At 38.1% G+C, this 18,442-nt stretch overlaps 1 protein-coding gene across 1 annotated transcript in view; it reads right to left on the bottom strand.

The window, feature by feature from the left end:
• MTREX (Mtr4 exosome RNA helicase) overlaps positions 1 to 18,442 on the bottom strand; it is a 127,634-nt gene that overhangs the window by 22,994 nt on the left and 86,198 nt on the right. The window contains 3 exon segments of the mRNA XM_017874186.1: positions 3,641 to 3,804; positions 9,587 to 9,775; positions 12,497 to 12,607. Coding sequence (XP_017729675.1) covers positions 3,641 to 3,804; positions 9,587 to 9,775; positions 12,497 to 12,607 — 464 coding nt within the window.

The following is an 18,442-nucleotide window of genomic DNA, read 5'->3' as shown; positions in this document are numbered from 1 at the left end:
TATATATATATATATATATATGTATTGTTCATGCACTAGTTATGATGTCTGAGAATTTACCTAGGGTCTGAGATTTTGCTTACATAATCAATCTCACCATTACCACTTTGACTACAGTACGTTTTGTCCTGTTGTGTTTATCTTCTGATTTGAGTAACAACTGCAAAATATCTTCACTTATTTTTCTCCTTGGGTGGAAAATGAAAAATTCTGAATTCGCAACTGTGTTCAAGCTAAAAAAGGAACACTACAAAGATGATGTTTCTAGACTTCTATAATCAGAGTTCAGTTGACCCATACAATAATTGTACTGTATTGTTAAAAAAGTAAACTTTGCCTTTACTTTTTGGAAAGTCTTTAAAAAAGAATAAAGTCATGAACTATTATAATCTTTACCAACAGTTAAAATATTTATAAATAAAAGTCAAAAACTAAATTTGGGTCTCTAGTGTTAAGCTAAGAGTTAAGTCAAGCAAAGAGGGCAACAATACAAATGAGGAAAGACTATTTCAAGAAGCTACAATCTAACGTGGGGGGCAGACAAGCTGATAATCACAGAACAGTGATCTAACAGAGTGCTCTAATAGACTTATACAAGTGGCTATGAGGGAAAAAAAGGGGAGGAGCCTAAAATCAGATTGAAGAAGTTCAGAGCAACTTTCGAAGTTCTTTGCAAAAATATGCAAGTATTGCAGGACATGGGGTGGAGGTTAAAGGTCATATGAAACAAAAGGAAAAGCAGTGTGGGATGTGGCAATAGACTGCTGGAGAGGGAGAGTAAGAATATACTAAATTTTGGAATCTATTATAAAAGCTGTAAGGAATCACTGAGGGACTTTTACCAAATAGAATGGCACAAAAGGGGCTGGGTGCTGGGTGCTGGGTGAAGTGGCTCACTTTGGGTGAGCCAGCACTTTGGGTGGCTAAGGTGGGCGGACTGCTTAATCACAGGAGTTCAAGACCAGCCTGGGCAACATGGCAAGACCCCGTCTCTACAGAAACTTAAAAAAAAAATAGCCAGCCATGGTGGCACACACTTACAGTCCCAGGTTCTTGGGAGACTGAGGCAGGAGGATCACTTGAGCCTGGCAAATTGAGGCTGCAGTGAGCTGAGATTGCACAAGTGCACTCTAGCCTGGGCAACAGAGCAAGATCCCATCTCAAGAAGAAAAGAGGAACGACACACCAGATTTGTGCTTTGGGTTTTGAAAACTCAAGAAGGGAGGCAAAGAATAATCAGAAGGGCAACTGCAGTAATTGAGGCCAAAAATAATGAGGGATACACATTAGCCAGTGGCAATGTTTAAAAAGGCAAAATGGGTGAGAGAAGGAGTCTAGGAAGATGCCCCAGTTTTTGCAAATTTTGGGGAAAGTTAAACTTTGATATAATATTGTTATCACTATAAATGAAAAATATATCTTGGAATAAAATCAATTTCCATTCTTCCAACACAAAATCTAGTTGTGGGTATCTAAAGGAAATTTCTATATTAATTGTAAAACAATAATTATTAGAAGGAAATAATCCCAATAATGTTAGCATGTGAATCAGCAGACGAGTACTGCAGTGTAGATTTAATCCTGGATATGTTATTAATATAAATCCAATAGCACATTATCCTGTGATAACAACTAACTAGGGCTGGGTAGTCACTGCCCCCTTTTGGTGGCTAAGAGTTGTCCTGTTCACCACAGTCTCCTGGTTCTATGCAGACATCTGAGTCTGTAACATCTGGACAGATGAACGATATAAATACATTTTTACCAAGAAAGTCTGAAATCATTTACAAGGCCTGTAGTTCTCTGGTCCTGTCCCTCCTGGCCATGCTGAGTACATAAAAAAACTGTTTCAAAAGTGTCTTTTATATATTCACTGAAAATGATCATCACTATATAGACAAAACAAGATATATCTTCAGACTGGATATTGCTTGAACTACCAGCTTATAACTTTCCAGTTAAGGAGGACAGAGGCAAACTGGTTCCTAAGTCAGTAGACATTCCTCATGGTGGGAAATAACTAACACAGTTTTTAGAACAGTATCATAAATTGTATTTTCTAAAGATGGCCACAACAGCATCTCCTATACCACGTTATTCTAGATTTGCACTGATCTATAAAGACTGCCACGTGCACACATGGAAATTTCAATTTTAATTAAAATGATATAAATAAAAAAATTCAGTTCCTCCGTTGAAGCACATATCAAATGTTAAATAGTGGCTACTATACTGAACAGTGTACAGAACAATTCCATTATCACAGAAAGTCATACTGAACAACAGCCACTTCCCCATTAAGAGGTGGAATCTAATTATCCCCCACTTGAATCCAGGAGGGTTTATAACTCACCTGTAATCAAGAGAATATGGTGGAAATGATGCTTATGATAACAAAGCTAGGTTACAAAAGGTAAAGCTAGGTCAGAAAAGGCAACCTTAGCCAGCTAGAAGACTCACACTGGAGCCTTCAGCTACCATGTAAGCATCGAGGCTGTCATACTGTGAAGAAGCCCAAACCAGCCCACGTGGAGAGACCACATGGAGAGGCTCTAACAGAGAGATAGAGGTCCTAACATTCCCAGCTGCTCCGGACTCCTACTATTACAGCTTAACCACCTGTCTGACAGCAATCCTGGGGGACACTGAGCCAGAACCATCCAAATGAGCTCTTCCTGAATTTCTGACCCATAAAAACAGTAAGAGCATAAAATAACTGTTGATGTTGTAAATAATTTAGTTTTGATGTCATCTGTAATGTGTCAAAAGATTACTGAAACAGAAAATAATATAACCAGTTTTAATCTGTGGCTTATAAGTTCTGTTGTAAAATCCTATTATTAGTCCAAAATCTCATTACAGTTTGCTACACATGTAACAAGATAATAGTTACTAGGTTAAGTTTCAGGGTGGGAAAATGTTAATAAATTTTAAAAAGTATACAAAATTATATATAAACTAAGATTATGTAAAAATCCCACAAGGCATTAAAAAAAGTCAAAGGAAATACATACAAATGCTAGGAGCTCTCGTGTTAATTACTGAGATCTAAGAGATTTTTCCAATTTCTCAATTTCATGGTTCAAAACTGTATTTAGTGTCGAAGGTACTGTACAAACTTTTTTTTTTCTTTTTTTTTTTTTGAGACGGAGTCTTGCTCTGTTGCCCAGGCTGGAGTGCAGTGGCTGGATCTCAGGTCACTGCAAGCTCCGCCTCCCGGGTTCCCGCCATTCTCCTGCCTCAGCCTCCCGAGTAGCTGGGACTACAGGCGCCCGCCACCTCGCCTGGCTAGTTTTTTGTATTTTTTTTATTAGAGACGGGATTTCACCATATTAGCCAGGATGGTCTCGATCTCCTGACCTCGTGATCCGCCCATCTCGGCCTCCCAAAGTGCTGGGATTACAGGCTTGAGCCACCGCGCCCGGCCCAAACTTTGTATTTTTAACAAAGCTCTTTTTTCCTAAAGATAACGGTTAATTTAAAATCACTTCAACCTGAGAGGTGGAGTTGTAGTGAGCTGAGATTGCGCCAGTGCACTCCAGCCTGGGCAACACAGTGACACTCCATCTCAAAAAAATAAACAAAAATTAAAATTTAAAATAAAAAAAAAAATCAACTTTCTAGAACAACCAGATTTTACCTGCTTATCTCACAAGCCACTCGTCCTTTCATCTCTATTACATCAGAAGAAGTAGCAAATCCCAACCTTCTTAAAACACGTTTGCGACATTTTAGTTCATCCATTTGTAGGACTGTTCTCGCTTTCTTCAGTTCTCGCTTTGCAGATTTAATATCTATTGCAATCTATAGCACATAAAAGTATAAAGAAAGTTCAATAATAAAGTGAACAATGTACAAGGAGATTTATTCATGAAATAAAACAAAAAATATTTTTTAAGAACATCTTGCAGTATACTTCTGGGTTAAAGCTTCAGTGCTGGGGAGACTGGGGAAAGTAGAGCTTCTTAGATACGTTCCCAGAACATTACACAAGAGTAATGAATTATCTGAAAAGTTATTAAATACTACCTAAAATATTAAGTACATGGAAAATACAAAACGTCCATTTGAAAAATCTGAGGCAGAGCAGGCAGATATTAGAAAGTGTAAAAAGCATAAGAAGACAGAGAACAGAGGCCGGGCACAGTGGCTCATGCCTGTAATCCAGCACTTTGGGAGGCTGAGGTGGGCAGATCACAAGGTCAGGAGATCAAGACCATCCTGGCCAACATGGTGAAACCCCATCTCTACTAAAAATATATATTAAAAAAAAAAATTAGCTGGGTGTGGTGGCGGGTGCCTGTAGTCCCAGCTAATCAGGAAGATGAGGCAGAATTGCTTTAACCTGGGAGGGAGAGGTTGCAGTGAGCCGAGATTGCGCCACTGCACTCCATCCTGGTGACAAAGCGAGATTCTGTCTCACAAAAAAAGAAGACAAGAGAACAGAGCATGCCTCTTGCTTAAATGAAGAGAGATAAGGATGAAGGCTAGAAGGAGGAGAGTGAGCTGGATATTGTGAGCTAGACAAGGTAGGCTGTAAGAACAGAAAAAGTCAGTGGTGAATTTAGGATAGGCTCTCCCAAGACAGGATTCAATGGACAATTAATCACACTCCTGAAGTACCAATCCCAGCAGCTCTAGCTTTTCATCCTTAGGGCATCAGGGGATAGCTTAGAGAACAGGGAAAGAAAAATGAGGGTACAGAAATCTTTTCTCTTGACTATCTATATTTCCCCATGATGTCCTGAAAACTATTCCTTCTTTTGCCCTTAAGTTAAATCATGAATTTGCCTAAGCTGGAAATGGTTTTAGCAAAGAAAACAGGCCTTTATTCAAAACATAGATGAAACCTTAAAATGAAAATGTATCATCTTGATGTCATCCTTTAGAGAAGTTTTAAAATTTAATCAGTAAATATTACATATTTTCCAACTATGACAAGCATACAGTAGTACAAGAACAAAGAACAATGGTATCCTGAAGTGGTTGTTCAGAAAAACACTGACAGAAAAGTTGTGATAAGTTGAAATCCAAAGATAACGGAATTTTTTAGACTTTATTAAACTTCTACTAAGGAGGAAAAATTATGAAGGTGATCAGCAACTGATGTTTATTCAGAGATTACCTATGTCCTCTATTTCTAGTGCTTTACATTATTTCATTCTTACAGCAATCCTAAAAGGTAGGAAGTAATATTAAATCTGCATTTTACAGACGAGAAAACTGAGGCACAGAGAGATTACTAAGTAAATTGGTCAAGAATACAGAGCTACTGAGTAATAAAGATGGAGTTCAAACCCAGGCTAGCAGAACCTAGAATCCAAGCTATTTTCAATTATTTCTATTGCTGTGAACAGAGCTACTGAGTGATAAAGATGGGGTTCAAGCCCAGGCTATCAGACCCTAGATGCAAGCTCTTAGTGATTATTTATATTTCTATGAACAGATGTGTAGTCGCAATGCCATTGTCGTAGGAAGCAATGCTTTCGAAGCTAGATAATGAATGCTACGCTACCTAGCATGACTTATCAGGCCTATCAGAATAAAACGAACAAACCATTGTTTTTTAGGGTTTGACTGAAGTGACTGAGGATGCCTATGAGAGCAGAGCAAAGCATCATGCTAATAACTGTGAGGCTTATAAAGCTTACAAGGTAGAAGAGAGTCCAACATTTAAGATTTTTTTTTTCTTGAGTAATGTTTGTATTTTGAATATAAAAATGTTAAAATATTTTAGATATAATGGGTTAAATATAAATATTACTAAAGTTAATGCCACTGGTTTCTTCTTTTTTTAAATGTGGCCACTAAAAAATTTAAATGTGGCTGACACCGGACAATGCCGTACAAGATCTTTTCCAACACATTTATAAAACAACACAGACACACAGTTGGCCCTATCTGTGGGTTCCACATCCATAGATTCAACCAACCATGGATCAAAAATATTGGGAAGAAAACTGTCTGGACTGTACATGTACACTTTTTATTTTATTTTTTTAAAGAGATGGGGTCTAACTCTGTCACCCAGGCTGGAGTACAGTAGTGCAACCATGGCTCACTGTAGCCTCAATCTCCTTGGCTTAAGTGACCTTCCTACTGAAAGAGATCAAATGAAATCCACAGGCAGACAGCCCGGGCGGCGCCTTGAGCCTAGTTAAAAGTTGACCCCACAGGCAGACAGCCCGGGCGGCGCCTTGAGCCTAGTTAAAAGTTGACCCCGGACCTAACCGATTATGTTATCTATAGATTTTAGACGTTGTATAGACAAGCATTGTGAAAGTCCCTGTCTTGTTCTTTTTCTGTTCTAATTACCAGTGCTTGCCATATATCTCTCAACTTCCTGAGCCCAGTATAAACACATCCCACCATATGTCTCCCCTCCATATGTCTCTCAACTTCCTGGGCTCATCCCACCATATGTCTCCCCACCATATATCTTTCAATTCAAAGACTACCATATATCTCAACTTTAGAAAGACACCACCTGGAAAGTCCCCGATAAGAACACAGCCGTTTGTGAGAGTGCGGGAACCAATAAAAAAACTGCTAAATGTATAAACTTAAAATGTTAACCAATTGTAATGCTGTAACCTAGAGAATTCCCTCGTTCCTCTGCAATTTTACAAGTCCTGTTTACATTAGGCTATAAAAGGCAAACGCACGCATTGTTCGGGGCCCTCTTGTATGTTGTGAAACGGAGGGACCAAGTTTGAACTTGCATTAAAGATCCTTGCCGCTTGGCTTTGACTCTGGACTCTGGTGGTCTTCTTTGGGGAACAAATGGTCTGGGCATAACACTACCTCAGCCTCCTGAGTACCTGGGATGACAGGTGCATGCTACCATGCCTGGCTAATTTTTAACATTTTTTTTTGCAGTGATGGGGGTCTCGTCATCTTGCCCAGGCTGGTCTCAAACTTCTGGGCTTCAAGTGATCTTCCCGCCTTGGTCTCCCAAAGTGTTGGGATTATAGGTGTAAGCCACTGTGCCCAGGCTGTATTTTTCTTCCATTAAAAAAGTAATTATATATATATATATATCTATGTATACACACACACATACACACACAATGTGCTTATATGTATATAAGCATGGGAAAAAAACTTGGCTATATTTTTTCTTTTTTTTTTTTTTTTTTTTTAAAGAGATGGGGTCTTACTCTGTCACCCAGGCTGGAGTACAGTGGTGCAACCATGGCTTATATGTATATAATGTGCTTATATGTATATAAGCACTATATATATATATATATATACATGCACATTATAGACAATGGTGGGGAGGGGGCAGGAAAAGAAAAAAAAAAGACCACTATACTCTTATTGCTGTAACACAACCACTTAAAGTTTTCCTTTCAGTCTTTTCTGGTGTATTTTATATTTCTGCTAAATAGTAATCGTAGTCCACTTCAATTTCAGATCCTTTTTTCATGTAATGCTCATACATGAGCCTTCTTACATGTTATTGCAGAGTCTCCATAACAACTTTATTTAGCCAGTCCCTTCAGTCAGACAACGTCTTTTTCAGTATATTTGAGCAGCTCAGATAATGCCTTCAAACCACCTCCAAGGATGCTTTCCAGTCATCATTCAACCACGCTCAAGTCTACCTGTTCTTGTGTTGTGGAAACATAATGCTGACCCTGGTGGCCATGGAAGGACTCATAGCAGGGAGGGAGCTGCTGCAATGGTCCTGGTAAGAGACGAACAGGTGAGAATCACAACTGGATATCTGTGTAAGTAATGAAAGCTTGTTGTGTCCCAGTTTCCTCATCTTGAGAAGCACCTGGCAAGCTTCCTGCCTAGCAGCACTTCAAGGTGGGTCACAGCATGGATGTGTTCACTGAGCATGCAGCCAATATTGTCTATCTGCTACAGCACCATATGATGTAAGTTCACAAAAAGCTAGAAAGGGAGACGGCTTTAAAACTATGAACTGAACACATTACTCTATTATAGGAGTTTCTACTCATGTATTTATCCAACAAACACTGGGCATTTACTTTATAAAAATAGACCATTATGAGAATATGTAAATAAAATGAAACATCTGACTCTAAGGAGCTTAAAATCTAGTTTATGAGACACAAGACAAATGTATTGATAAAAGTGGTATGTGATAAAAGTTGAAAAAGTACAACAATAAGGAGTTTTAAGTTTCATGGAGGAAGGGAGATTTGTATAGTGTAATACATTCCAGTTGAAAAAAAGTAGGTGGTGGAAAGGATTATGTTCACGTCAAAAAGCTTTTTCTAAATTCGCTATACAGAATGCTTATAATAATGCTTTTACTGGTTAGACATTAAAGCTAATTATCCTAAAAAGCTTAACTACTACCATTTGACGCTATTAAGATGGCTATAGCAAAAACAATAGACAATAACTCGTGCTGGCGAAAATGTAGAGAAAGCAGAAATCTCGTAAATTGCTAGTGAGAATATAAAGTGGTGTAGCCACTTTGGAAACAGTCTGGTAGTTTCTCATAAAGGTAAATATAGAGTTACCATATGATCTAGCAATCCTACCTATTTCCACTCAAGATACTCAAAACATCCATACAAAAACTTGTATACAAATGTTCATAGCAGCATTATTCATCATAGCCAAAAAGTTAGAAAAAAACAAATGATGTCCTGTCCATCAACTGATGAACGGGTAAACAAAATATGGCATATCCACACAACAAAATACAATTTAGTTAGGCCAGGTATGGTGGCTCACGCCTGTAATCCCAGCACTTTGGGAGGCTGAGGTGGATGGGTAACCTGAGGTCAGGAGTTCAAGACCAGCCTGGCCAACATGGCGAAACCCTGTTTCTAATAAAAATACAAAAATTAGCGGGCATGGTGGTGTGTGTCTGTAATTCTAGCTACTAGGGAGGCTGAGGCAGGAGAATCGCTTGAACCCGGGAGGCAGAGGTTGTAATGAGCCACAATCACGCCACTGGACTGAAGCCTGGGTGACGCAGCAGGACTCTGTCACACACACGTATAAAATTTGGCCATAAAAGGAATGAAGTACTGATTTATGCTACAACAGGCATAAACCTTGCAGACACGCTAAGTGAAAGACAGCAGACACAAACATCATATATTACACGATTCTATTTATAAGAAATATCCAGAATAGGCAAAACCATACAGACAGAAAGTAGATTTGTGATTGCCAAGGGCTGGAGGATGGGATAAACAGAGAGTGGCTGCTAATGGGTATAAAGTTCCTTCAGAGGGTGAGAAGAATGTTCTGAAGTTACATAGTGGTGATGGTTGCAAGTATGTGTGAATACACTAAAAACCAGTGAGCTGGATATTTTAAAAGGGTGAATGCTATGCTGTGTAAATTATATCTCAATTTTAAAAAGTAAGAAAAAACAGAACATCCTATGTGAAATATCAAACTACAGCAAAATGAACTTTATCTTGTCTTGCTGATGAGAGCTGACAGGTTCAGAGCTGACAGTTTATTTACAAGATAGCTAACATTTTCCTGTTTTAGCCAGGAACCAACAAGACAAGAAAAAGACAAGCACATATTTATTCAGTGAAACATACAAAATTCTACTATAAAAACCAAGTTTCTGCCATACCTGTGCTTTTTTTTCACAAAGCGTATACACAGTTTCCAAATTTGGATCATTGTGAAGTGGATGAGAATACATTCGATGCTCAAAAGCTTCTACTTTCTGAATGACTTTTTTCAGTCCTTGATCTTGAATGCCCATATCATCAATAGGGTCTAATAAGGGGATGCCGTCAGGAAAACGTTTCTGAACTTCCTGAAAAAAATATATAAAATTCATTTTCATCTTATAGTCAAAATTAGTAAGACCAAACCAAATCAGTGTTTCCTTTTTCTCTCTGCACATGGACATAAAAGGTATACTACATATATAATTTTGTCTTTTGCCAATTTAAATTGTAGGACATTTTCCCCTGCATTTGTTTTGAAAACTCCTTTTCAGTGCTATCCTATGATTCACAGATGTATTATGATTTACTAATAAAACTACAAGTCATAATTTGATCATAGTCCTGAACGTGGCACAACTTACTGATAAATTCGTTACTGTATAACATTGTTGTAACTTCTTGCCATCACAAGTAATCTTGCATTAAACATCTATGTTTAAACTGCTTTCGGATTATTTCCTTGGTGTTGATGCCTAGGGAGGGTACTATTGACTTGGAAAGTACAGACTTTTTAAAAGCTCCTGAGACCTTTAGCTTAAAAAAAAACATGATTAATGGTTAAATGCAATAAACATATTCATACACAGAAGAAACAGCTCACTGTAGGCTGGCATCCTACTGAGAAACTTTCAGGGTCTTGGATAAGCCTTAAAGATAAGATAGGATGGCTGGGCGCGGTGGCTCAAGCCTGTAATCCCAGCACTCTGGGAGGCCGAGACGGGCGGATCACGAGGTCAGGAGATCAAGACCATCCTGGCTAACACAGTGAAACCCCGTCTCTACTAAAAAATACAAAAAAAACTAGCCGGGCGAGGTGGCGGGCGCCTGTAGTCCCAGCTACTCGGGAGGCTGAGGCAGGAGAATGGCGTAAACCCAGGAGGCGGAGCTTGCAGTCAGCTGAGATCCGGCCACTGCACTCCAGCCTGGGAGACAGAGCGAGACTCCATCTCAAAAAAAAAAAAAAAAAAAAAAAAAAAAAAAAAAGATAAGATAGGATTTGGCTAGTGAGGAACTGGGGATTGGGGAGGAGAAACACATTAACAGTAAAAAACAAATGTAAAGGGTTCAAAGACATTTGCAGATTATTGTCCTAAATGAGCAGATAATGCTAGCTCTTCCAAAAGACTGGTATCTCCGGTAAGTGCATATGGTACGGTTTCAGGATATATGTCTGCCCTAATCAAAGGGGGTTAGTGTCAGCGCAAAAATCCTACACATGAGCCTGGTCAATTTTTATATATAAAGAAACTGAGTCACAGGTGTGAGGTTCCAGAACAGAGAAAACACTAAAATTGTAGTTCTGAAGTTTAAAAAGTATAATTAATGTAGCTAAAGGGAAATCTTTATACATTATGTGAAGGGTTCTGTTGGCAGGCTAATTTCCCCAATTTTTCTTCCTGTGGCTTCTCACCATGTGGTGACTGATGTAAAGGACTATGAAGGACCAAGAAAACAAACAGTCTAACTTTGTTTAAATCATGATGCAAAACTGAGACTCAGGTTATCGTGAAATTAACGTGAAAGCTGAAATATATCAACACGATACAGCACAGGGATGTTTAAGACAAATATAGACAAGCCTGAAATTTGCCAACAGACAAAGAAAAATTAATTTCAATTTTAACTTTAGCAAAATGAGAACTGACCTAACCCAGAAGTATAAAACAATTATTTTTTTCAAAAAAATGGCATTACTTAATGCTAAGTTAATAATGATTAATGTGTATTTCTGCTCAAAACTGTGCTATTCTGAAAATATTAGAAAAAATTTCAGTGGGACTTTACGTTTCAATGAACTTATAAGATATATTTATTTACTACGAGACCAACAGTGATAAAAACTTTCTAGAAGTGATTGTTTTGGAAAAGATATCCACATCTACATAAAAATTTTGTAAAACTTTCAGAGAATCATTCATTTCATGAAGCCCACCATCGGAACACAGCTTAAAAATTCCTACTCTACACTGAAAGAATCCTACTATCTTTGCTTTCTCAGATTTTAGTACAGAGCCTTTACTGCACAGTAAATGCTCTTCAAACTATTAACTAAATAACTTTGTTAAAATCACTTCCTTTTTTTTTTTTTTCTTAAAAGAGACAAGGTCTCCCTCTGTTGCACATGCTAGAGTGCAGTGATATGATCACAGCTTACTGTAGCCTGGAACTCCTGGAATTAAGTGAACCTCCTGGCTTGGCCTCCTGAGTAGCTGGGATTACAGGTGCATACCACTGAGTCCTACTAACTTCTTTTTAAATTATTTTTTAAATTTTTTGTAGAGATGGGGGCCTCACTATGTTGCCCAGGCTGGTTTCAAATTCCTGGCCTCTGGTGATCCTTGTGCTGTGGCATTCCAAAGAGTTGGGATTACAGGCATGAGCCACTGCACCTTGTTTCTACTAGAAAATTAAATTTACTACAAAATCTTAATTTTCCCTATTGAAAATTAAACAATTTCATGTATTTATTAACTATATTAAAAAATGGTTAAAAGTCCTGTCAGTACATGATTTTATACATAAAACTTGTAATACAGTCTATAGTTTTCACTCATACTGAATAAAGCAAAATGGTTTTCCTTCTGAGTCCTCCTTTACTAACTCACTTTGTTGGTAGATTCAAAGAGAGGACAAATCCACATGAAAATCTGCTGCCATTATTTTTATGAAAAATAATTGCCACTATTGGCAGTATTTATAGGTATCTGAAAGAAAGCAATATATTTAAAAGCATTTCAGTTGCCTCTTTATAAACACTATCTGTATTTACATAAAATTTATATTTAATTTATAAAATTAACACATACCTGTATTGATTTTAAAACACTCTGTCTATTGTCCACTGGTCGAAGGTCTTTAGGAATGTAAAGCCTAACACTGCTGATAGCAGACAGGAGATGCACCAAAACTGGGACAACCTATGACCAAAAAGTTATACAGTATTACAGTTAAACTTGCACGTGTTCATATTCTACTATTTCCTAAACTTGGATCCTTACAGAGGAAGTTGCATTTACAGTATGTAACAGTATAATAAGTACATAATAATTACCGGGAAGCATTCTCTCATCTTGAAGCTTTTATCGTAATAGAGACTGTATTTAAAAGTAAAACTAGTTCAAACCTCTAAATAACAGGTAAATAAATGGTACATAAAATAAGAGCTCCCCTCAATACAGAATCCACACTTTATTCATTTTATGGTCTCAGATATTTGGCAGTTCAAAAATATTAATACATAAAGGTACTATAGTACTAAAAATGAAAGATTCTTGTTTAATAGGTTTAGGAGGTCAAGAAAGATTCATGTAAGTTCTGGATGGGCAGGAATGAAGGAGTATTTCAAAGAGACAAAGCAGCATATTCCATTAGACATAATCTTGAAGAACACCTATCTGCAAACCTTCTTCCATGCTTTCTCGTGTTGAAATGGCAAATTATCAACATCAAATTTTGCTTCCTTTCAACTGATCTTGAATCCAGAGAGCCTCCATAAACTGAGGCAAAGTTAATGTTTCCACAGGTCCAAATCTGTCTCCCACAGCTACTTTTACACTGATCACTGATGAAAACACAATTTCCACTGGCTTGCTGATAACAAATATATTCATAGTGCTTTAATGAACAAAAATGGTACAGCGGTTGAACATGTGAATTCAGTCTTCAGCTAATTGTGTGACCTTACACAAATTATCTAACCTTTCTAGATTTTCTAGTAAAGGTAGAAAGGTTCGATAATTTGCCAAACTTGCCAAAAAAGGTTTAGTTTGTCAAACCATTAACAGCAGTTTTTCTCTCTCTAGTTAAGGTTTTGGGGTGGGGTGTTTTTTCTTTCTTCCTGCCTTTTCCTCCTCTTTTTTAATCATTTGAAACTAACTTGCAGACAACAATCACTTCACTTGACTAGCAAATACATGTATATGTTAAGAACAAGCATATTCTCCTGCAAAGCTACAATATTGTAAGATCTAAGGAAATATCATATACAATCCCTATGCAGATTTCCCCACGGACCCACTAATGACCTTCATACATTACTATTACCATTATACTTTTGGATCCAGCCAAAGATCATAAACTGGATTTACTGGTCATGTCTCCTTAGTCTTCTTTAATCTAAAAATATACCCCACCTTTCTTGCTTTTTTATGGTACTGACATTTTCACAGATTTCCAAATTTACAGAAAACTTGTAAGAATGAAATAAATCCCACATACCCTTATTTCAATTCACTAATTGGTTATATTTTGCCTATTTGCTTCATCGTTCTCTTTCTACACAAATAAAGTACAAGTGTTAAAAGAGGGAAATCTAATGTCGAGACAATGATATCATCTAATCTATAGTCCATATTAAGATTTCATCCTCTTTCACAATAATGTCTTTTATACCACTCTACCTTCCCCACCACCACTCCATGGAACCAAACTAGGATCATACACTGATGTCACATTTCTTTCTTCTTTAATCTAGAACAGTTCCCCAGTTTTTCTGTGTCTCTCAAGACTTTGATTTTTTTTAAAATAATAAAGGTTATTTTATAGAATGACTCTCAGTTTGGGTTTCTCTAGTCATGAGGAATCGTAAGATTCAGATTCTGCATTTTTGGTAGAAGTCATGTTCTTTTCTACTCAGTCCACTAGTCAACATTATGAGAGATAATGTTGATCACTTTGATCATTTGATTAAGGTGCTATCTGCAGGATTCTTTATTATATTATTATTTACTATTTTACTCTCTACAATTAAGAAATTTGTAGGGAGAGCCTTTAGAGACTTTGGAAATATCATTTCTTCATTAAACTTTCAGTTTACTAGTTTCAGCATCCATGGATGATTCTTGCCATAGTCAATTATTATTTGTGGTAGTTGCCTAATGGTGACTTTTCTAACTTTTATTTTATTTATTCTTCGAGATGAAGTCTCACTCTGTTGCCCAGGCTGGAGTGCAATGGCATGATCTCGGCTCACTGCAATCTCTACCTCCCGGGTTCAAGCAATTCTCCTGCCTCAGCCTCCTGAGTAGCTAGGATTATAGGCATGTGCCACCATGCCCAACTAATTTTGTATTTTTAGTAGAGATGGGGTTTCGCCATGTTGATCAGGCTGGTCTCGAAATCCTGACCCCAAGTGATCCACCCACCTTGGCCTCCCACAGTGCTGGGATTAAAGGCGTGAGCCACCATGGCCGGCCATTTCTTCTATATTTTATATATCTCTTTCTGGATTCATGGATTATTTTATTTTCATATGGTTATAATCCTTTACTATCTTTTTTTTTCTGAGATGGAGTCTCGCTCTGTCACCCAGGCTGGAGTGCAGCGGTGCAATCTCAGCTCACTGTAACCTTCACCTCCGGTTCAAGTGATTCAACTGCCTCAGCCTCCCAAGTAGCTGAGACTACAGGCACCTGCCACCATGCCTGGCTAATTTTTGTATTTTTAGGAGAGATGGGGTTACACCATGTTAGACAGGCTGGTCTTAAACTCCTCACCTCAGGTGATCTGCCTGCCTCTGCCTCCCAAAGTGCTGGGATTACAGGTGTGAGCCACCATGCCCAGTCCTTTACTATCATTTTTATTTTTACTTCCAAACTCTCTAATTCAGGGGTCCCCAAGTCCCAGAATGGTACCAGTCTGTGGCCTGTTAGGAACCAGGCCATGCAGCAAGAGTGGTGGGGGAGCAAGCATTACTGCCTGAGCTCCCGCCTCCTGTCAGATCAGCAGCAACATTAGATTCTCATAAAAGCGCAAACACAGCGCATGCAAGGGATCTAGGTTGCTTGGTCCTTATGAGAATCTAAGGTCTGATGATCTGAAGTGGGACAGTTTCATCCCCAAACCACCCCTGCTCCACATTGATCCATGGAAAAACTACCTTCCATGAAATCAGTTTCTTGTGCTAAAAAGACTGGGGACTGCTGGTCTAATTCATTTTAGAAACAACATTCTGTACGCTGCATTGGGTTTTGGGCCACCAATTTGTGAACCAGCAGTTGATACACTGTTTGGACAGAGAAGACTCAGGACATGAAAAATTATCAATACCACATAGCCGGCATCCAGAGTTAAAGATGCACAATTTGTATGCACTAAGGTACATCTAAAAGGTAGAAAATTAAAATAATTCACTTGGCTTTAAAAGAGTATTTTATATACCTGTAGCTGAATTCAATATGCACAGGTATCTGTGAATTTCCTTCAAAACCGAGTAAAACTATTTTGTGAAGACGAGATTCAGAAGGAAGACAAAACTGTCTATTTCAAAGGCTGCTTTCCATAATAAACTCCATCCAAGAAATGGTCAACTAACACTTTAATGACAGGAAACATTATAAAGGCCATTTATAAATGTCTCCTAAAGCACAGAAAAGGGAAATCCTAAGAGTTCCCTAACTAGAAACATGACATTTTATAAACAAGAAGTTAAATGTTTAAAATTGAATGAATAGTTGTCATGAAATTATAAACATCAAATTTCAGATATTTTAAAATCATAATATTTGCATATGGCAGTTTATTCATTTTTCTAAACCCAATTACCTTCATGATATAACTCAGAATTCAGGTTCAACATGATGCAGCATTGGTCTTTATAAGTCCAAATAACCATGTGAGCAATCAGTGGAAACTTGCTAGAATACCAATAACAGGAAGTATTTTTATCCTTAGACCTTTTAAATCTTTTACATTTTCCCCTAAATAAGCAAATGTGGTAGATAATATAAGAAGTAAGTTTTAAGTCAATACATTCTAAATACATTTCAAGCTATATAATTTCTTCAAATCAAGACTATCAGCTGAAACATGGTTTTTGAATTTTTCATTCAAACAAGCAAGTTGTTTTTTGAACCAACTGAATTTTAATCAAGTCATGGCAGACAGTTATTTTAACCAATGTGCTATTGATTAATTCGCTATTAAAAAACTGGATTTATGTCAGTGAAAATGGTGGAGTAAGGACCTCCAAAAATCCTCTTCTCCATAAAAGCAATGCCAACACTGAGAAAACTTGTCAAAATCAACTTCTTCAGAATTCTGGAAATTAACCAAAGGCTTGCAGGAATTCAGTGAGCATATATTCAAGAAAAATGCTGACTTTTGATAAGAATAGCAAGCTTTGTGGCAAATTTAACTTATCCTACTCCATCTCCCACTCCTCAGCTTTCTAACAGCCTGAAAACCAAAGAACAAATCCCACTGAAAACCAGTATTGCAGCCACTGGAGGGGAGAGAATAGGGTTGGAGCTTCTTCAAAGGCCTATTCCCATAGAATTGTCATTATTCTTGTCTGGTGGTTCCCTGGAACACTCCATTCACAAGGCTGTTTTTTATTTGACCTGACTGAGAGCTTACCAGTGCAAACCTTTTTCCTGGATGTGTTTGTCAAAAATAGTAAGAAGCAACTGTTTAACACCATGGCTGCCTGAGATTGTGAATGACAGCTGGGACAAACAACAGGTTAACCAGAAAGCTTAAAAGGAAAAGCTGGGGAGTAAGACATTCATGGGGAATTAGAAAAGCTCCCACACATTTCTGGAAATCTAGAAGGCCAAGGCCAGGGCTGTGTGCATGCTCAGGAAAGCCCTGAAAAGACTCTAAGCTCTCACTTCTGTCTGACCATGAAATTGTACATCCAGGAAGCGGCTAAGGTAATGTTGTTAACTGTGTTGCTGAGGGTTGATGGCTTGCTGCAATATGTATACAAAGCCTCTAAGTAAAGACTGGGGAACTTTTTTTATTTTTTAGACAGAGCCTTGCTCTGTCACCCAGGCTGGAGTGAAGTGGCACAATCTTGGCTCACTGCAACCTCCACCTCCTGGGTTCAAGTAAGTCTCCTGCCTCAGCCTCTCGAATAGCTGAAGCTACAGGCGCACACCATCATGCTGGCTAATTTTTGCATTTTTAGTACAGATGGGTTTTGGCCATGTTGACCAGGCTGGTCTCGAACTCCTGACCTCAAGTCATCTACCCACCTCAGCCCCCCACAGGCATGAGCCACCACGCCTGGCCAGACAGGAGAACTTAATGATAGCAGGCATTTAAGGAAGTCTCTGCACAATTATGAGCTGACCACTAAACTAACCAAGCAGAGATCTTTGTGGCCACACACAATTTAAAAATACAAACTTAAAAGAATTCAGAAATCACAAAACAAACCAATGACAACAAATAACAAGAATAAACTCTGGGGGAGCAGGAAAACTGATTTACAGAGTTGCTACTGTTAGAGAACCAAACGGGGCTCTGCTTGCCTGCTGCAGTAAGACCAGATACCTATATTGAGGTTTGTAGTGGGAGAAAGGAAGGTATTTATTTGTAGGGTGTCAAGCAAGGAGGATTAGGTAGTTAATATTCAAGTTCTGACCTTCCAGATGGCTTACAGGTAAGGGTTTCTAAGGGCAGGAAGGCAGAAGTTATAGCAGTCATAAATTAATATATGGAGGTTATATACTGGTTTGATTTAACAAGGCAGGACATCTCAAATCAGGGGCCCACAGGTTATAGGTGGATTTAAAGATTTTTTGATTTGCAATTGGTTAAGGAGAAGTTTTGTCTAAAATTTTGGGATCAGTAGAAAAAATGTTCACTCTGGCTTGTGGGCATGATCTCTTTTAGGCCCCTCGGGAAGAAATTTAGGACAAAGAACAGTGATCAGAGTTGTAGTCCTCTGTTCCTCCTTATTTGAGGCTTATGTGCCAGTATATCTGTTTGGTGTACGTCTCAGTTTTGAAAATAATTTAGGGACATAT

Source organism: Rhinopithecus bieti, unplaced genomic scaffold (assembly GCF_001698545.2).
Source record: "Rhinopithecus bieti isolate Rb0 unplaced genomic scaffold, ASM169854v2 scaffold_6513, whole genome shotgun sequence".
NCBI classification, from domain to species: domain Eukaryota; kingdom Metazoa; phylum Chordata; class Mammalia; order Primates; family Cercopithecidae; genus Rhinopithecus; species Rhinopithecus bieti.
This window is presented reverse-complemented; position numbering and strand designations above follow the sequence as displayed.